This window comes from Struthio camelus, chromosome 2 (genome assembly GCF_040807025.1).
Source record: "Struthio camelus isolate bStrCam1 chromosome 2, bStrCam1.hap1, whole genome shotgun sequence".
Classification (NCBI taxonomy): domain Eukaryota; kingdom Metazoa; phylum Chordata; class Aves; order Struthioniformes; family Struthionidae; genus Struthio; species Struthio camelus.
Genome location: NC_090943.1, coordinates 163,267,829 through 163,289,723, shown reverse-complemented (window position 1 = coordinate 163,289,723; position 21,895 = coordinate 163,267,829). Strand labels below are relative to the sequence as shown.

The following is a 21,895-nucleotide window of genomic DNA, read 5'->3' as shown; positions in this document are numbered from 1 at the left end:
ACATTTGATTAGAACCTATTCTTGGGCCAATGACATGCATGATATTTTGCTTTAACCTTATTATTGATTACAGGGAAGCAGTTGTCTTAAGGGTATGTGCATGAGGAGGAGACTCCGTTACACTAAAATATATGAACTTCCTTTTACTTTTCTTGGGAAATAAATGCAACCTCAGAGTCCGGTTTTGTACCAATATCAGTGGCAGCATTGCCACAACGGTGATATTATGGCATGTTCACGTTCATACATTCAGCGAGAAGATAGTTCTTCAAGTGAATTAAATTTTTAAAAAATGATTTGAAACAAATTTAGTCACTTACTAAGATGAATTGAGATCATTCCCCTCACATAAATGAAACACAATGCCCAGCTAAGAAGTTAGATACGTTCTCTATTCTCACTTCCAGTGCAGATATAGTAGTATGAATTACTTCTGAGGAATTAATGCACACATCAGCACCCGATGTGACCTTATCCTTTAGTATTTTCAGACCCTTTTGTGAGCTTTCAGCCCCACATACCGATAACAGCTTTTCTGCACAGCCCAGTTTAAAAGAGAAGTGTCAACAGTGCCTTAGTCAATAGTACTGCAGTATGTACCCAGTTGACTGAGTGGATCGTTTCTGTGGGTCTTGGCTTTAACCTTACAGTTTCCATCTTAACTCCAAGGCTAAAATATAGATTCAGGTATATCTGAATCTTTATTATGAGAAAGGTTGCTTTGATTATTTTTTTCCAAACATTGATGATATAAATTTTCTGAGGGGAACACGGGGAAACCTGAGCAGAGCTATTTGCCAAACAGATGAAGCCCTTTCTCTACTGAAGCAAATGGGAAGATTATCTTTTCCTTCAATAGATAGAATATTTCAGTCCTGATATCCGTGTTCTATCTATATACTTGGCTCTTAAGTTACTCTTCAGAATATGGTACATAAGAAAACAGCACATTATCTGTGACTATGGAGTCCTTGGACTTTTACCATGGAAAAGAAATTTGTCAATGGAGGTTTGACAGTGGACACCTAAGAGCCTTCCTGTGGTTTAATGTGTACTCCAAGCTTCATTAGAAGGTAATTGCTGACTATACTTTGAATATGAACAAGGGAACCCTCTATCTCTCATTGGCTGCATGCGATCTCATGCTTTGTAAGAATTGTCTTTCCAAAGAAATTCAGTGATCAGTCTATTCTAATCTCCTGTTCCCAGCAATGGCCAGATAGAGCAGAAGATCTATCCAGCAAGGAGCTACAGGATAACTTTTCCAATGTAAAAGAGTATACGCGTTGTCCATAAAAATGTTAAAGCATATTCTGCTGTAATGTGTGAAGGTTTATATCCTTTCCATTCATTAACGTTTCTTAACCCTTAGGAGTATCCTAGAGTTTATTTTCCCGTTCAGCCTGTTGCTTCACTGTGGTTTGTATCATGAAATATTACCATGAAACAGGATTGAATTATTCTCTTTATGAAAGGAAACTCTGCCTCTTTCCTGTATGTGAAGCATCCTTCTGTTTCCACTATCTTTCCTTTGCAAAACTGTGCAAGAATCTTTTCTTTTCCTTTTCCCTCTTTTTTTTTTTTGACTTTGACTAGTCAGTGAAAGAATCGAAGGAACAATGCAATTGACATGACTTTTAAAAAATAATATGAATTACAGTTAAATTATAATGCCTAACTGTAATCTAGCCTGGCTGAAATATGCCAGTAGTGAAGAAGAGCATATTATTTGAAAACCTATGCTGAAGTAATCAGAAATGTCATCTTCTTCACTCCTGTCCAAATGATCTGTTCCTTAACTATACACATCCAGTAGCTTCAGTGTCGAGAAAATATCTTTTCTCCTGTTTTGTTTGTGACTTCCATTTCTTTCGCTTCCGTTCCTAGTAGTTAAAACAAACCATTGAGTTAGATACCCTGCTGTAATTTTAGTGTGTACTCCCTTCATGCATGCTCTAATAATTAATCAGCATAATCTGGAAGGGGGGAGGTATTCCTAGCATTCAGTGCACCAGCAAACTTCCTAGTCTGTATAAAACAGGGCGTTAAAACGGCCCACTTAATGTACTGTATGTGTTTAGTGGAACAGACATTATTTTACATTTCTGTAGATTTCATTGAATGAATTGCATGGATGCTGTAATGGTTTGCAATGCAACATGATCTAAAACATTGCATTTTTAACCCAAGGGGACCAGCAGGTTTATTCTGTTTGCATGTGCTTTCCCCTAGACTCTGGCTGCCCTAACAAGAAATTCAATAAATCTGCTTCCAAACCATCTTGCACAAGCTTTGCATGTCCAGTCTGGGCCTGAGGAAATTAACAAGCGAATAGAGCACACCATCGACTTACGGAGTGGCGATAAATTGAGAAGAGAGCATATCAAGCCTTTTTCACTGATGTTTAAAGACTCCAGCCTGGAGCATAAGGTAGCTGGGTCTTGATAGCTGCATTATTTGCAACTCAAATTGTAATAAATGTCCAATGAATTAGAGAAGCTCTAGGTTCTAGCTTTGCATTGTTTGTTTTCTGGTTTTGTTTTTTTCTTTTTTATTTTGTTTCACAAGTTTTCAGTAGTTGTGACTGAGCTGGAGGTCATTAGTGGATAGTTTTGTGATGCAGGTGTTATAATATTGCGATGACTATATTTCATTGTTGGAAAATCTCTATATTGAGTAAACTCTGCTTCTGAAAACAACAAAAGCCGTTTGCCAGGTTTCATTTGCTGTCTGGTATAAGCAGAGTTTTTCTTTAGATGACAGATTGCTTTAGCACAAAGGGTGATTGAGCATATTAATAAACTGACACTTCTATTCAACAGGTATATCTATATTTTATAGATATGTTACTTTCATTTAGTATTCGGATCCATCTGATGTCCTCTAGTCAGCCGCTATTTTTATTTCTAGTCAAAATCGGTCTATCAATTCTTTATTTTATTTTGGGCATCCCTGGAAGCATCTGCTTCCAGGAGGTAAATATTGTTTATATCTTTGGTGTTTCTCAACAGCAGCGTGACTTTACTAATTCCTGTTTCAGTTTACATTCAGATATAAGTTCTAAGTTGAAAAGGAGACGACAAGGGAGAACTTTCCTTGAAAATTGACCACACTGAGGTTTTCTGCACAGATTTCAAATTATTTTGTTTGTTACTAAAATGTAGCAATAGCAGTTCTGTGCTGAAATGTGCACTTAGATGGAAAAGAAAGAAAAATGTCAGAAAACTGCAGCGATGGAGGCCTACTTCTCCATCATCACTCCAACCTCCACTGAAAAATGTACCTTCTTACTTGACATATGGGAGACCAGTCCTCAGGTGGTGTCTATTGTGAGAGTCTGATGAAGGCCAGTGCAAAGGAAAAATTATGTTTGAAGTGTATCTGACCCCGTATTTTACAAGTAATCCTACAGAAGAAAAAAGGAAGGTTTGCTTTAAAGTACCAAAAAAAAAAAGAGGAAGAAGCAAAAGGGAGAGAGAGAAATTCAATTTCCCCATGAGGATATTTATGATATTGAGCCACAAGTTAGAATTCCTAAAGCCAAATGAGGCACTACTGCTGCAACAGAAGATATGAAGATAGTACAGTATACCTCATTCAGTATAATAATCATGCAAAGCTGACAGAAACCCAGAGCTAACCTATAGCTAAAGAAAGAGCTATGCTTGAAAACTCACTTTTCTTATCAAGGCGTAGATAATCAACGGTGAAGAACTCTGCACTTATCCTGTAAGACGGTGCCAGAAAAGAAGCCAAAACTGTCAGGGATGAAAGGCTTCAGAGCAGGAGTCTGTGGCCTGGCAGCTCAGGGCTTGCTTTGCTGGGATGGGGTTCCCTGGATTCCACGCTCTGGTCCAAGGTCTCTTAGCGAATTTTATATGAAAAAGATGTCAAGCTAGTATTAGGCTTAAGAACAAGAAGTGAAATCCAAGGCACCTGATCTCCTGTGAGTTAGCATTGAAAGACCCATGTCATGAGTACCGTGAATCTTTTCAAGATGCAAGTTCAATAGACAAGGTGAGAAGGTCTAGACCAGAATGCATATAACTTAGAAGGTGGGGAATGGTAAATCTGGGGGTGAATTTTGTGCAAAAGAGGAAAACTGAGCTTGGTTTTGAACAATTTGCTGAGTGAACAAACTACTGAATGATGGACCTAGACTTAGGCTACTATCTAATATAAACAAGGCCTGAACGTGGTAAATGGAGACCGTCCAGAATCAGAATATACACTTTAGTATCAGTTTAAACTTCACAATTAGCAATCACAGGAAAAAAAGAAAGGTTTGGATCTCATTTAAATATAATTTAAGCAAGAGGGGAAAAAAGCCTGTGTCTTAATCCATTGCATTACATAGGTTAGATCTGAAATATTAATGAAGTTTTGAATTATATCTGGGTGACAAAAAAAGTCTTTTAAAAAGTTAACTTGTTACCATTTTGATGCATCTTCTTGGATGATATTTATAATGCCAACCTTTCCAATGCTTCGAAAGTGGTACATTTGGTCCATATTTCCTTAGGTCCTATTCTCAGCCAGTAAGCACAGGCAACACAAACACAAAACCCCTTCAGTAAAGTGGACTGGATCTTCTTTCTGCCTTCTAAATTGGGCTAGTTTTAAGCACTGTGCAGAAGTAAAGTAGAAAACATCAGCACTGTTATTTGCTCTGCTTCATCCACGTCTTACATTTGGATAGCTGCCAGTCAGCAGCCTCCTTGCTTGTGTTCAGAGTGCTAGGGCCACCATGGATGTGCTCAGCGAATGACGGGGAATGCACCCGGATGCAAGGGGGTTGTGCCGGTTGAGCACAGGTGAATCATAGTGTGCTCTTGGTTACAGGTAAGGGCAATGCCTCGTCGGAAATTGTGGGAAACATCCCTCCCTCCCCTCCTTGTTTGCCAGTGCAGTAATTACAGGTTTGCCCTGATGGCCTTAGCGTTAAATCACAGTCTAGAGGCAGTCATGAAAAAATAACGGGAGAATTGTTTTCCTACAGGAGGTAGCTATTTACTCCATGTTATCTTATATTGCTATCACTTTCTCCCTTCCTCCTGCCCATTTAGGAAAGAAAACAAAACAAGCTCAGATTTAAATTGGAGTCTCATAAAGCTATTTCAGAAGCCTTTTCCCTTTGCTCTCCCCACCCCTAACCTTTCAGTCTGAAATTATGCTTTCTTCCAGTCATTAACATTTTGTGACTGCTTACCATGACCTTCTGCATCAGCATCCTGAGCTGCTCCCTGCAGTGTTGCTGAGCAAATAGACAGCCTACATCTATCGGCCTCCCATCTCACATTGCTTTTTACAAGTTTTCATTTGCTGCCTGTCACCTTCAGTTCAGCATAGTAGCTGCTGCAAGTCGGAGGTAACTGAAGTAAAAGCTTCTCCTATTTAAAATCCGGTGCCCTCACATTTAGCCCTCATTCTTTCAGGAAGCATTGGCCTCTACCTAGTACTTATTTCTTTTACCTGTAAGTACTTCTCTCGCTAGACTTTACAGTTATTCTGTAGATAGATAGAACAGCCAGAACCCATAGCCGAGCTCCCTACCAAACAGTGTTTTGCTGTTAAACTTGTTCAATCAGAATTGTGTTAACGGTCGGATACCTCTAACCACAGAAAAGAAGTAACCATATAAACAACCAACTGTATTTCTTCCTCCTGCATAAGTAATAGAGCTGTGGTGCACCATGATCGTCCATCTTTAATGGCTTGAACGGATCTGAAATGTCATGCTAGACTTGCATTAGCTTTGTAAGTAGTAAGGTTTTTTTTTCATTATAAAACAATTGCAGATGACAGATCTACACTAGCAATCAATGTGCTTCCTTTAAGGTTATAAAATATATATATAAAAAAAAAAATTTCTGGAGTCAGTACTCTCAGAAGTGCCATGGGAACTAGTGCAGTTCTCGGTTTATAACGGTTTAAGCTATTAGTATAACTTTCTACTCCTATCTTACCTCATTGCTTTTATGTCCTTCCTGGTGATAGCATAATGTAGATTCCACAGCATGCAATAATAATTACATGTGTTACCACCCTGAGACAATATGTATACTTCCACATGAGTTTTGTAAGAACTCATTGATTTTTCAAAGAATTTGTTCAAGATTCCCACCTGGTATATTTTATAAATTCCTTTCCCAAAGAAATTAGTCATTGATAACCTATATTTCTCTCATTAGCACTTGATATCTCACTTGGAGACTAATTCACTCTCAAATTTCAAAAAAGAAAATCTGATACCACTTTAGATGATTTCCAATAAATGAAACATATTATGATGTTTTATCTTAGTAATAGTGATATGGAAATATCAGTGCCATTTGCTTTCATAGAAGATAAAGCAGAATAGTAGGACAGGGAGTTTAGCTTTCTAGAAGACCTTTTATTAAGGAAAGCTTTCAGTCTAAAGATTTGTATAAAGGTATTCTAAGCCTTCCTGAGTATTTTTACTGGGATCCCTAATCTGACTGGGTTTATAGGTGAAATGTCTACATCTTTTCTGTGAGGTGAGCACACTGAAAACATCAAAAAGAGCTTTAAATCTCTCACTGTAGGTTGTCTGAAGTCTAAAATTAGACCTGGATCTTTAAGTCCCTCTGTTTCAGAAGTTCTGAAGGGTGAAACTGATTGAAATTAAGTGACTAGGAAATAAATCTTCCCTTTCTTACATATTATATGCTTGTAGCGATGGGCCTTGCCTCTTTCCTTCAACCTAGAAAGTTCCAGCAGCTTCCCAAGTTGCACGAAACTTGGCAAACTGTGGGCCCATTCAGCATCTTCTTTTCTGTCACTAGAGAACTGTATCTGTATATCTACTCCACGCTCTTCTCAAGAGTTCCTCCATCTCTACTCTGCCTTGAATTTCCTAACACGTCGTCTTCTGGCCCTGCCCTACACTGCAGCTTTTCCCACGCACAAGCACCAATGCTCCTGAGAAAAAAAAATGGTCTCTTCTATCCAGTAGATCCTACCAGATTCAAAGCACATCAGTGAGGATAAGGCTGACAGCCTTCCTCCCTGCTGCCCACTGTCTCTAGGTGAACATCTAACACGTGAATTAATGTAGTCCATCCCGCCTCATAGTACCCTAAGTGACGGGTTACTCTTATATAGGAAACAAGGGAGAGCTGCCCCAGAACATTCTGAAGGTGTCTGAACTATGACCTATACCCATTAAAACTCTCTGCTACAGTAGTACCTTGAATACTGTGTCTTCTTCTGGCTCACTTTACATAGCACTTCCTAAGCCTGCTGGATGTCCAGTACTCCCCTTCCAAGGAGCCCTGAGAGAAGAAAGGAGAGGTGGGGAATGAGCAGTATGATTTGGCAGGAGAAGCATTATGGTCTCCTGATTGAAACTAACTTTAGGCTAGCTGGCTGGACTTGGATAAACCACAACAGCACAGAGCCCAAGGGAAATGGCTCAGCTCTCTTGGGAAGCCAGGTGAGCCTTCACTGAGGTCTGTGCTGCTGTGGTACCCTGCCATGGGCTGTGAGCAAGATGCACCAGCTCAGGTAGATCTTTGAGACACTGTAGATACTGCTCTGATTGCAGAACAGGTCATACCACGATCCTTTCTATCTCTCCACTTGGCTCCACCTAGCTACATGTCTTCCCATACTTACAGAAGAGCCTCAAGGCTTAATCTACTCCTTTAATGACTTGGAGGCACTTTCAAAATGGAAATTACTAGAGAAGTGCTATATTTGTCATCACTGTCGGTGCTGCCTTAGAGATGCTAACAACAATTTCTCATCATGACATTGTTACCGATTAAACCGCAGCATTTATCCTTTTGACATATCACTCAAAATAGCAGGCAATTCCATGTTTATGTTTCACTCAATTAATTTACTATAATTCCCCTAAGCAATAGTTGGGATTTCATGTTAGATCTTAAGAAACACACCTTTCTTTTTCCTTTTCGTTCTTTTTGTACCAAAGCTCAGAGCCGTATAACATAGGCAGGCAAAGCTGCCTTTGATAATTTCGCTTGCCTAAGGTATGAAAAGGGAAAAGACTTATATGAAGCATTACTAGATTTTTAGAAAGGAAGGAGAAAAAATAAACATCACTAATGTTTAAGAGGAGAAGCAATTCATTTTTTAGAGAAAGCAGTTGACCTGAACCGAATGCGGCAGTTCTCAAATATATAATAATTATTTCACTGCTATTGATAACTCCAGGCCAATGTAGCTAAGTATGAACTCACTCCTTCTCACTTCAAAACTCTAACTCCCTCCTGGTGTGGGAGGTAGGTGTGTGCTCCTGCTGAGTGAGCTGATGAACAAGTAAAACTTTCTGGAGTTTAATCTGCAGTATTTTTTTAAGTAACTGATGCAGTGCTGTTCTCCTGTACAGGACATCAGGTTCAAGGCCTCTGTGCTTTCATCAGAAAAATGGAATGGAGTTGCCTGTATGGAATGGAATAGAGTTTTGATGGTGCCTGGAGCACCATCAAAAATCACCTCAAAGTCATGCCACTGCTGGCAGTGAGCAGATACAGCATGTCATGGTAGCAGAGGAAGGTCTAAGCAAAGGAAGGCCAGCAAAGAAACACCTCCTTTATTTACAGCAAATGAGAGTAGGGAAGAGAAAATACCTTTTTCCATTTCAGGAGCTAGAATCTACCAAGATGAAGCCCCTATTGAGGATGCCTATAGCGAGTAACGTTTAAGTCTGTGTAGGATCTTCCTTCGAGAGCAGTTTAGCTGTAAGATGCAGGAGGTCAGGGCTGACCTCTCTGAATACATGTTACTGATATAGTTCTTACACTATTTTCGTTTTTCTCAGCTATAATTCTCTCTAGACCTTTGCAACTCCAGTTTCCCTTAGCTACAGATTCTTTGATAAAGATGCTGATAAATGTTACCTGTTTGACTCTGATTTCCTTTGTTTTCTGTATATGTAACTCTTAGCTCCCTTAAAAAACTGTAAAAGATCAAATACAATGCAGAAGAGACTGCTTAGAAGAGGAAAAATGATTGCGGCAGGAACCTGTGGGTTTTTTTATGAGGTCAAGAAAATTCAGTGGCATCACTATAGGATAAAGAAATTTCCAAAAATAAGTCTATGGATAAACCTTCATCTTTTGTAAATTATTGGAGCTGAACTGAATCAGCAGTGATTTATACCAGCTGTGGATTTGGACAATGTTTCCACTTTAACTGATCCACCTTTATTGGAAATATCCAAGTTAGTCCCTTTGTGTAGTAACTCTCATGGAAAGGGTTATGTTGCAGTAGCTGAGGGAGCCTGCTCACACTTGCAATGGTTTGTTATAGTGGAAAAAATATTTTTGCAATAAATATATGTAATAATAATAATAGTAATAGTAATGCTTCTTAAATGGTCTTTTTCACAATAACACCCTCATTTTCTCCTTTAAGAATGCCCACATTCATAAGTTTCTGCACAGCCTCTGTATGAGTTAGAATACGGAGATCATGACCCACGTACCAAATAGTCACAGAATGTCCCAAACTGCATGTTTTTTATAACAGTAAAAGTAAAAAAGAAAGCAGAATGTCCACAATCTGGCAAGCAAAGAGACACCTCTGTAATATCGTGCATGCAGGTAGCTACTGCTGAAGTCAGTGTTTGTCTTCAGGTAAGGAAACCCACAGTTCCTCTGTTTAAGCTATTAAATATTTAATGCTTTACTCAGCAGGATGAGCATCTTAGTATTTAACTGTTCTTTTTAATGTAAATACTTTGGAAAAAGAGACAAGCAAGTAAAACAACTTTGTATTACAAATTAAAATTTCAGAGTTTTGCTTACTTGGATAAAGCATTCTATGAGCTTGTTTATGAATTGTTTGTTGTGTTTCATTTTTAAAACCATCCTCACATTTATTAATCTCTTTCTGCTGATTTCCCCTTCAGTCTTTATGAAACAACTGCATGAGTTAACTGCTAATTTCCTTTTCTTTTCTTTTTTTTTTTTTTATTCCAGTATTCTCAAATGCGGGACGAGGTGTTCAAATCAAACTTGGTGTGTGCATTTATTGTTCTTGTATTCATCACCGCTATCCAAAGCTTACTTCCTTCTTCAAGGTAAATATAGAAGGGTATGGCTGTAAGTCTGAAGGTAGTCTTGTGGAACCAGTGGGATAACATTTCTAGGGTTGCTATGAAATGAGCAAAGCAAATCTACTTGTCCCGCAAAGTGTCTGGATATACCTGTGCACCTTTTCTTTTCCTTGTTATCTGGTTTTGCACTACATTATCTGCATTTTCACACATATGAGAGGCAGCAGTATCTATTGATATTATACTGTTATGTTCTTAAGCAGAACCCCCACCGAGATAACTGGGAACTTTAGCTTGCAAAAGTATGATATGGTATACCTTCCAATGTTGAAGTAAAATATGATCCAGGCTTATTACAGCCTTTCTTGTGAAGTGACTAGTAATCATGTTGTGAATCAGTGATTGTTTTGTTTTTGTTTCTTACATGCTACATAAGTAAATTGTATTGTTGTGCTTAGTTACTAATGATAGGCTTTACCCACCCAGAGGAAGCAATCTTGTGCCATTAAGACCAAGCAAGCAGGTGATCTGGTAGATCTTTTCCATTTCTGCTGTGTGACAAATGACTACATCCTACCAAGGTGAAGAGCACACGACACTGCTCTGACCTCGGTGTCCACCTCTTGTAACACAGTAAAACCCATCAATTGGCATTTCTGTCTACTATTTAATGCTGAGAACAGGAAGAGTGTTTCTGAGGAACATGGCCAATTTTTCAGCTTCACATTGTAGCCAGCAGAACACCCACTACTGCAAGAAAAACGCCCATGGTCCTATTTGACCTTTGGTGGGGCAAGTGCCACAGTGGAAATGCACAGACATATAAAATTCTCAGGGGGCTTCTACTACTCTGACGAACTTTAACTTACTTCTGCCTGTAGAACAATCCTGAAAATACAGTACTTATGTAATAAGAAAGAAGCCTATTATGTTATATTAATGCAGCAATATTTCTTGGATCATCCCTGGAGGAGCTGGTTCACCACACTTACGTCTCAGAATACCCAAATGATGAATGGGTGCAGGCAGAGGACTGCACACTGACACAGTGGCATCCAGGGTATTTTAGAGTTGTTCTTAGCTGTGAATGTACCCGCACTAATATTTACCTTCTGTAGTTCCTTATGTGCTATATTTCTCTAACATTAGGAAATCTGTTTGCTTTTCCAAATTCCTTCTCTGTGTACATATTCAAACTACTTAAATTTTGGTAGCTGTTATTTTTATTTCTTTCCTCTGTATGTACAACAAGATTTATGGATCTTATGAATGGAAACTTTTTTTCTAGGAAGATTTTTGCTGCAGTATAAATCACTGCTATACCAGCAACAAAACATGACATTTTTTCTATCTACACAGATTCATCTCTTTAAATTCTCATGAGAGCATCTAGTGCCATTGGAATCAGGAGAAAAGGAGTCACATAGGCACCTTGCTTACAGCCATCTCACTTTCTGGCTTTCCACAGAACACAGTAGTCTTGTGTTTCTTTTTCCTTACACTTCACAAATTCTTTGCGGACCTTATTGCCACTGAATGTTAAAGAGGCTGTAAGTATAAACAGGTTTAAAGAAAGATTATATAGATTCTTACAGGATAAGATCAGTAGAGTTTTTTTTTTTTTTTTAAACAAATTCAACCTTGGCCTCAGGAATGCCCTTAAAGGTTGATTGCTGGAAGCTGGAAAGATATTTAGGGAAAGAGCATTTACCACTGTCCCTTTTGAGAGAAAAAATTTGGAGCCGTATCGGTACTGTATGACAGTTGTTATGTTCCTCAAGGAGCTGACCATCACTGTCAGAGTTAAGGAAGGCAAATTTTGGCTTTCAGTTTTTGAGTTTTGATACTCTGCTTCTCAGTCTTTGTAAAGCATGACTGCTAAATGAGCAGGATCAGCAGCTAAGCAGCCCTAAAATAACAAGATGTGGGTGTTTGAGTAAGAAGAAGGTTTAAACATTTTGAATAAGGAAATAATCTGGGACTTCAGCCTTCCTAAGTTCCAGTTCAGAAAACAAGTCAAAGTATGAGCACATGAACAAGGTATCACAAAGTCAGGCTGGATTTGGAATCAGAGAATCTTATACACTTTAAGGTAACTGCATGCTCATATGTGTATACCTCTAGCAGATATCAATGAGGTAAACTACTTTGCAATGCCACAAGGGAAGAGAGCCCGGATATCACTTCAATGGAATAGCTAACAAACTAAAAAATTTACACATTTTATGGTAAACTCATCCATTTCCAAAGGACACCTTAAAGAGTCTTTCAATGAATGCTTCAGTACTGTGTTGAACGGGATGGAATTATGCATTTGCTTAAGTATATGTTCGAATATTTCGCAGAACTGAGTCTTCTGGGGATTTCCAGAAACATAGTGGAAAAAAATATTATTTAAATGATCATAAAAAACGTTTTATTAGGAATCTTCAGGATCTCCCCAGATAGGCTGCCTTAGTTTGGTTGTTAAAGGCGGCAGTCATCTTTCCAGTATGTATGGGAGTTTCAGAATTTTATCTCAGTTTATAACTGTCTCCCACAGGATAAATATTTGATCCATTCATATTCTTCCTTGGCAGGGAAAGTCCATCACTGAATTTAAGAATCTTTACAGTAATTTTCATCCTTTGAAATATTGAGTTGGGGAAATTACTTTATGACATAAATTAATGTTATATTTCTATTGCAATTATGCTTTATGAAGCCATTAAGTTACACTGCCAGCCTTGTAGTGATTTGTCTTCTCTGTCTGAAATGCCTGGGAGTTTGATTCATCTCTTGCTATAAACTTTCTATATGCTTACATGGACTAATAGATCATACTTGAGTGGACTTCTGTGCTAATCTTACATATGACAATTTTTCACTGGGTTGTTCTTTTATGAGGAGAGAAAAATAGACTTCAAAATTATTGTTCATTTAAACATTTACATCCTTTTTTCATAAGTTTTTCTGCTGGCTCCATGACTCTCAATTTCCAACTGTACACTGGGAAGAGGGAAGTCAAAAGCTCCATTTCAAATCATATTTGAGCTTGAGAGTAATTTAACCCCTGGAAAAAAAAAAAAAAGACACATGGTCTTAAGTCTCTTCTTGAACGAAGACAGGATCAAACCAGGTGTCCTATTTTTGAGACAAGTCCTTGGACAGAAGAGAATATTGTGGTTGGTTATACCTGCTCCTTTAACCTTGACGGTGTCTTCTGCGGCACTTGATGCCATTGGCATGCTGCAAGCATAATCTTAGCATTGATAACTGGATTGATCCTCAAGGAGGTCTTAGGTGTGTGGAGTCCTATTTTGTTTTTTTATCTCAAGCAGTCTTAAATGAAAGACAAACACATCAATGTTCGATTCAGCTACAATGGAAGAGTCTTATTACTAACATATTTCTTATCAGCAGATACATAGTCATGGCTTCTCAGGCACTTAATCAGGTTAGGCTGAATTTTGGGTTGATATTCTAGACTTAGCTCTCTAGATGTTCTCCGTATAGTAACTTAATACAGCAGTATTGGATCTTATGCACAGAGTTTAGCAGTTTAAAGTAAGTACTTACACTTAGTGTCCTCCGGTCTGACCTCTTGAGCATTGATCCAAATCCTTTGGAAAGTGCTATTTTGCCATCTTTTAGAGATGGGTCAGGCTAGATTTGTGGAACTGTTAGGCTAGATGTATTGACTGTCTATGTGTGTCTGAAATACAGATAGAGACTATCAGTTCCAAAGAGGATCTCTGTCATTTGACTTTTCTACACTACATGCAGAACACTGCTGTAGTGTAAGAGACTGAAGAAACTCATCTCCCATAACTGTAGCTGCCAATGTTCCTAGCTTGGGTTCAAAGTAGAGTCGGTGGCGAGCTGGTCAATGCAGTCGGTGGATCTCAAGGTGCCATTCGTCTGAATAAATGTAGGTGACAGCTCTGCAGCGAGATGACTTGTGCTGTAAACTACCCCAGCTCTCTTGACTATCTCTCTTCACACTCTTGACTAGTTTTCCATGATAATATTGTCCAGCTTGTCCATGGCTTTGCTGACTGTTTCTCTATTGACAGTCTATTGAACAGTTTATTGACCTTATTGCTTTATATTAATTATGTTTATTTTCTAGCATCGTTTCACCTGATATTCTACTTTCAGTAGAGACTGTGCTACTTCTTATGTCTGCATACGTAGTGACATATTAGTGAGGAAAAAATTAGACTATTTAATGTCCTATCTGCTCCATGAAGAAAGGGTTTCTGTCTCCATGACTATCAGTTTCCTATCTGACTCCTTTTTCCCAGATTCTGGTCATCAATTTATCCTGAGTGTGTCTATGAACACACTTTCTTCTTCTATAAAGCACCAGTGGTTGTCTGTGTATTTTCACAGACAGAGGCTGCTCTCGAGGCATGATTGCATAATGTCTCTATTTGGTAACCTCATCAGAATACTGTCAAAGCTAATGCTACCTCATAGAACCTGTCAAAGGAAGTTAATTTGTAATTCATCTTAATTCAGTACATTCGATCACACTTCCATTTTAATATCTTGGGTATTTTATTTCAAAACTTTTTGTGACATAATTTGCAGCTACAAAAAGTCATCACTTTATGTAGGCATTTCTTATACATAGCAGTTTACACATATTCCACAAGAAAAACTCTCTGCTAAATACAGCCTCTCAGTCTATTTATTTTCTCCTTAGCCCATTTTCTTCTTTGGAATGCTGCTCTCCAAGTCTCATTAATTATGAGATTCTGAGAGTATTTAGGAGCTGTACTTATAAGCAATACCTGCATTACTGTAAATTATTCTGGGAGGCCTGCAGTCCGTTTTCAGAATCTCATACATTGATTATACTTCTGTGTTACCTAGATTCATTTTAGTAGGTGATAGATGAAAAAGTTTAAAGTAAATTTTGTTATTTTAGCCTCCTATTTAAGAAAAGTCATTCTCCCACAACTCTGTCGGAGTGATCAGAAAGGAATTAATGTTTATACAGATATCATGTTTAAAACATCATCAAATTTAATGGACTGATTTTCATAGCTGAATTAGGCCATTAAAAATCAGAGTACTCTTGTAAAAGAAAATGAGGCTTAGAACTAAATAGGTTTAGATATTATACAGCAGTAATGTTCTGCACTTAAATATCTTTCACTTTTGGCATCTGTATCTTATGTGTTATTTGTGCCTTTTTCCAGCCTCAACAGCTTAGCTGTGACCAACATTTCCCCACATACACACTCAAACGTATATCTATTTTTCCTGCCAAACATATTTTCACTTAAATATAGACATTTCATTTATTCTGTTTTTAGAGTATTCCCTAAAAACACCATTACTATGAGGAAGATGTATCCACAGTTCTCACATAAGCTGCTTACTGCACCTTTGGTGTCTTCTTTGTGTAAATGTTTTGGACTTTAGCTATCAGCTGTAAACATGGCCAGAGCTAAGAAATATTGGATCTTAGGTAGACATATTCTGAACCTTTTCATGCTATCTCCATAAATCCTCTCCTACCATTATCATAGTCTGGCTTCCTCTTTTCACTGGGCTCCGTACCTACTGGTTTATGGTGACTCTTTCTGGAGGGAAAGTTCTGTTATCAATAGGCTCAAAACACAGATTTGAATTCAGATCTGCTTGAGTTTAGAGTTTGCTCTGCTTAGGCAAACTTTGAACAGCCTGAAATTGAGGAGAAATTAGGTTGCTATCTAGTACATTCAGATTCAGGCAGGGGATCTGGCTAACCTAAACCTACTGAAAAACAGGGAAATAAAAGCTGCAGTGAGGCATTCCCTTCTATTTCTACCCTACACCCTTAAATCTGTCTTTCAGTGGGGCCTAAGCTTACAAATAGCACTGCAGTCTACCCAAAGAGAAGAGGGATAGGAGAACTGTAGCAAAATCTGCAACTTTATGACTTCAGTAAGACAAAACATATATTTACAGAAGGCTAAATGAGCAGAGTATGCCTTACTGACGTTCAGCCGCTTGGAAGTGCAGAAATGTCCCTGGATTGCCTTGATTCTCCTCTCCCAAAGATTGCATTCTGTGAGACATTACGATTAAATCTCTGTAGTGTACTGGCATGTGTAGAACTAGGTTTCTAGAAATTTTAATTACTTAACTCCATACCTCAATTTTAATCATTCTCTGCATTGCAAAAAGGCAAGAGGAAGCAGAGTGAAGAGGGGGCTGGTTTGTAGAGGCAGCAATGGAGTTATTTTTCATTTGCATGGGTGTAGTCAAAATAAAAAGCTATGGGAAAAGAGATACAAAAGGACAGTGACTGCCACAAATGGGGACAAAGGACTTGATTTGTGAGATGCTGAGTGCTTCGTTCTCAGAAGAGTAAAACAATTCACCACATTTCTCAAGCATGTCATTTGCTTGACTGATATCAAGTCCTAGATTTAAGCTGGATGAAAAGAAATAAACTTAGAAAAGCATAATGAAAGAAATATGTTGTTAATGGCTTATTCAAGGGAACTGAATTCTCTTTTCAGTGTAAATACTTAATAAGACTTGCTAAGGATCACATTAGCAAGAAGAAAATTTTGAGGGTACGCCAGATGACATGGTTTACTTAAACACGTTTGGATTATAGAGCACATTTTCATCCTCTCTATATTTCAAAGGGCTTCTGTGAAAATAGTAGGTCTTTTTTCTTTTTTTTTTTTAAAGAAACTGATGAAATTCTTAGCTGCTGAGGACTCAATATTAACTAAAATTAGGGAAAACTTAAATTTCTGTAATTATGATATCCTCACTTACGACAAGAATCAGGCTGGGTTATTGTACTGGCCATTTCTTGCTTTAAAGTTTACGGCCCTCGGTACAGCAGGCGTTTAAGACACTTGCATTGTGCTGTATATAAAATAACACATCCTAAACTGGCCACAATCAAACAAGCTCATACAAAGTGGCATCAAACTCTATGAGGTGAATAGATTCGCTCTGAAAGCAAAGTAAGGGTGAACCGAGTCCTGAAAAAAGGGACATTCCCATTGCTTAGATCCTAAATAACCAAATAGAGGCACTGGCAGTGATTTTACTGGCATGTTTCTTCAAGAGCAGTTTCTCAGCAAGAAATCAGGTGAAGCAATGGCCACATCTGTGGAACACGAGCAGTTCTTTACTTTGTCTATGTTTCTTCCTGGAGTAATTGCCTTGGATTTATGATAACTTATCTTTCCTAGTCTTAACTGTTTTTCCATTTATTATTGGCAGTGGTATTGCTTTAATCTTTAATGCTGGGTTCTCCTTTTTCTTCCCAGGGTGATACCAATGGTCATTCAGTTTTCTATACTGATTATGCTGCACTCCGCTCTTGTGCTAATCACCACAGCTGAGGATTACAAATGTTTACCCTTAATGCTCCGGAAAACTTGCTGCTGGATTAACGAGACCTACTTGGCCAGAAATGTCATTATATTTGCATCCATTCTGATTAATTTTCTGGGAGCCATCATAAATATTGTAAGCTTCATAGGGAACCAGGGACTATTATGCAGGAAAAGATGATTTATGAATTATTAAATTTGCTACAGGACTTGCTAACTAATGTGTTTATAAACCAGATATGATTTAAATATAAAAGGCAGAGCACTACAGCTTCAGGAAATTCAGTCTGCTGCTTAAACTATGTATTACTGAAATATCTAATTATTTTTTTCTCATAAGGATCATCTATTTTTAAAACCCTTCTGCTATTTTCTGTTCAATATATTGACACTTTGCAGACTATTTGTAATTTTCTAATATACTGATATAATTTCTTCAGGACTGTTAATCCTAGTAATGCTCATAGCTATTAAATTCCTCATCTTACAGTTTTCCTATCAATCAGGTTATTAAAAAATGAGAAGGGCCAATAAAGACAGAAAATACCTTCAAGGAAAGGAAGGAGCAGGTGAGGTTGATCCAGTAACCACAGCATGGGGGAAGTTAAAAAGCCTAAATTCTAATCTTACCTTGCCACTTGCTCATTTAGTGGTTTTGACAGACCTCTTCAGCCTGCATTCACTGTAGCTGAAGGGCCAAACCGTGGGCAAAATCACGTTAAGCTTTCTTTACAGTCGGTGTGGAATAACAAGCATCCCCAAAGATTTCTTGTGCATGTTAACAATACACCCATAAAGAGATTTGTCTCTCTCCACTTCCCAAACGTGGAGTTTCGTCTGACAAGTTTCCTAATTCACACATCTCTGCTAAGTGCCCAAAGCTAAGTGTGATAAATCTAGAGGAAAGGTTATCAGTGTATCCATGAGGAAAGTCATGTTCCAAGGTTTGCTTAGTAACTGTGCTTAGATAAAAATATAGGTAGTTGAATATTGTGGGGCTGGCTCTGTACAGTGTCACATCGTAAAAGACTGGGGTCCTTACAAGACCGGCATAATGCAGATGTAAATGCAATAGAGCACGGATTATCTGAACAACCTCAGACATATTTGAAATTTTTGCATGAATTAGGCAGATAATCTTGTCAGACAGCCTGGCAGGTGCTAAAGTCTGTGCCAGGGACAAGCTAAATATCTGACTGATGCATTAAAGATAACATTTACATCACTCTTTCTTCTCCTGGAGCACCTTTTGAGTACTAATCTAGTAGTTTTTTTTCAGCTGAACTTTATTCTTTGTAAATATTTAGTTCCTTTTACATGAGGCCAATAAAGCATTTATTGATAATAATAACAATAGCAACTATAACAACAGCCCCAATAATTATCCCGTTACAATTATTATTATTGTTATTATTATATTATGGTAGCAAATATGCCGACGTCTGACACTTCAAGGGTTTATGTCCTCTTTTGCTACAGATATTAGATTGTATTTTTCTGGATTGCTACCGTTCTTCTGTGATTGAATATAGGCCGCCAGTGTGCTAGGATTAAGCTTCTGTCTCAGTTTTCTTGTGATTCCGTGTAGTCACTGATAAGAGAGTCAGTTGGAGAAGGAAGAGTGTAGTCACTGATTCCTACCCTTGCGGGGGAAATACAAGTACGGTAAAATGATGGGAAGTTCAATAGGGCTGAAAACCTGCTAAAGAGAAGGACAGTGATATTCTACAGTATAGATTACTGAAGAATGTTATAGGATTTAGAGGTTTCTAAAACATATTTGAGAAATATCTGTCAGGAAAGAATTCTGTATAATGGATCTTGTTCTTGGAACCAGATGGCTTCTAGAGGTCTATCCATATCCAATTTACTATGGGTATGATGAGAATGAGATTTTGTCTGTGCGTTGTTGTGTGTTTTTTTTTTTTTTTGAAGTGCGTGTCCACTGCAGTTTCATGAGATCATTAATCCAAAACAAGACAAAAGAAATATAGTGCTTTTTACTGTCATACCAGTGGGCTTTTATAAGGCAATAAGCTATTACATTTATTGGCATATATTTAGAATTACAATGACTTGTAAGTCCTGTTTTCCACAGGAAACCAGAGCACTCTCATAATCTCATTATTTCATATGTCAAAATCCTGTCATAATGATAGCTTGAATTTTAACAGCTTCCTGTACCCCACAAAAACAGCAAAGACTTTCATGAAGCAGGTACCTCAGCAGCCACCTAGGTTCTATCCAGAGGACTGTAGCAACCAGTAGGGACCTGCGTGTATTTAAGAAGAGGTAATGCAGCTCGCTTTTGCAGCTATGTGCATCCACTGAGTTCAAACTTAAAGACTCAGATTCTTTACAATTGAGACTATAACATTTTGGTTTCACCCGAAGGGCAAATGAGTCTTGTGGTTCTTTGCATCAAGTGCCTCCTTATCAGTATAAAAATATAAGAAAATTTCTGATCCTGAAGGTCTTTTAAGCAGGCACCCAGGATGGTTCTCATGGCATCCTGCACTTCAAGGGGCACAGAGGCTTTCATGGCTGAATACCCTATGAATTTGATAAAGTACCATTTACTATCAGTTGTCATGGAGGACTGCACGAATAACTTAGAAAATGTTGCTGCATTGCAGAGATGACTGAGTTGCTGAAAGAACAAACAAGAGAGTTCCAAGTTCAAAATTCATTAGAATTTAATTATAGGAAATTGGACCTCATTAAACAAACTCTCTATAACTCTGTTGGAAAGAGAGATACGGGAACTAGCTTGCACATACCAGGATGATTAAATGACCTTGTATAAACATCCAGACTGAACTAATATATGTGACAGGAGACTTCATCTGTTTTAACTGTCAAAACATGAAATCATTAACAATTTTTTTTCATATGTTTTAAGATCATGATGCATTGCAACTCAAAACTGTCATTTTGTTCATTTTTAAGACAGTTTGAAATACTACTAAAGTGGATGCAGGCTGAATCCAAGAAATGCAGTATTACAGTCTCAGAGCCACTGCATCACGAACCCTATTCATTCCCTTCTGTTCTAGACAAGCCACCTTCAGCTCTGGGATCACATTCTGCTTTCTCACAAGCAAATTCTGCATGACACCGTGTAGGTTTTTGCCTACACCTAGAAGGTTAACACTGTCCACAGACACATAGGGGAAAAAAAACAACTGCAAGTAAGTGTACACATACAGTCTGATTTTATGCTCCCAATTTAGTCAGCTCGATCTGCAATTTATAGGGAAGTATAAATATCTTCAGAGGGTGATTCTTAAGAGACCAGCTTCAGTTCTCTGAAACTCTTGCAGGAGTTCAACTTTCCCCTTTGGCAACAGAGCAGGTATACGAGGGCTGAATGTTTGTAGGGCGAATAGCTCTCCCTTCTCCATTTTGTCTCCACTTTTCAGTCTTCTTACCACTAAGATTACCATCTTACCTGCATTTAGCCCTTGACGTTTCTCCTGAGATGTCACGGCCGGTGCCAGTTAGGGAGTTGGTGCTGGTTTTTTATGACACAAAGAGCAGCAGGTCAGTACGTTCCGTCCCTGAGTCCCATCAGCCACATAAGCGCCTAGACACCAATGTGCAATACCTCCCTGATTTTGTTTTCTTTCTTTATTCACAGCTATGGTGTGATTTTGACAAACCAGTACCACTGAAGAACCAGACATTCAATTCATCTGCAACTTTTACAGACATCTGTTCCTACCCTGAGGTATTTATAAGGGCACTTTTGAATCTGAGCCACAGGTCCACAGAGGTGACATTGTATCTGCTGCCTGAAATTAGTGAGCAGTGTACTAATGGTTGAGGGTTGAGTCTGGTGCCTCAGTAGTTCTGTGAACCTGAACCTTAGCATCTATCCACATGCTGGTAGAAAAAGCAGAGAAGGGATAAAAAAAGGATCTAATTCTATGGTCTCATTGGGCTTTACAAGCCCTGTGAGACCTTATGAGCTCAAAGCTTCAACTTTGAACTTCTGAATTTTTCACTGTCCTTGTTGTTCACCATATATGCATGGAAATACATAGATAATGTTCAGTAAACAGCTGAAACGTGAGCAGACATGGGAGGCTGAGATATGACAAGTCTTACATTTTAGTAGAAGTCAAGGAAAATTTTATTTCTTCCGTAGAATTCACTAGGGCAAATGGAAGCCCTCTGTGGTCACTGATATTCTTGTTCATCCATGAAATCAATGACACAAAAAGACATTGCTAAATGTTTGGCCAGACTAAGCCGTCCAGCTTTTTTTCGTTAACAGCACAATCTCATTTGCCCTTATCTCTAGCTTTTGCTGTTTGCCTTATATATTTAAAAATAATTGCAGACACATCCAGCAACAACTCAGTGCACCTACTGTAATAAACCCACTACTTCATTCATATGAAGCTACTGGAGGAGACTAATAGTTCTTACATAGCAAAAGAGCAGCAGTGATTCTGCTACGGTGATTCTGAGTTTGCATTTGAAGCAAAGAGAATCCTCTCTGTGGCGA

At 38.2% G+C, this 21,895-nt stretch overlaps 1 protein-coding gene across 2 annotated transcripts in view; it reads left to right on the top strand.

The window, feature by feature from the left end:
* The window catches only part of ADCY8 (adenylate cyclase 8), a 128,700-nt gene that overhangs the window by 84,556 nt on the left and 22,249 nt on the right, over positions 1-21,895 (top strand). For both annotated transcript variants that reach the window (XM_068933317.1, XM_068933319.1), the window contains exons 8-11: positions 2,233-2,430; positions 9,969-10,069; positions 17,317-17,518; positions 21,023-21,112. In XM_068933317.1, coding sequence (XP_068789418.1) covers positions 2,233-2,430; positions 9,969-10,069; positions 17,317-17,518; positions 21,023-21,112 — 591 coding nt within the window. The remainder of the gene's footprint in view (positions 1-2,232; positions 2,431-9,968; positions 10,070-17,316; positions 17,519-21,022; positions 21,113-21,895) is intronic.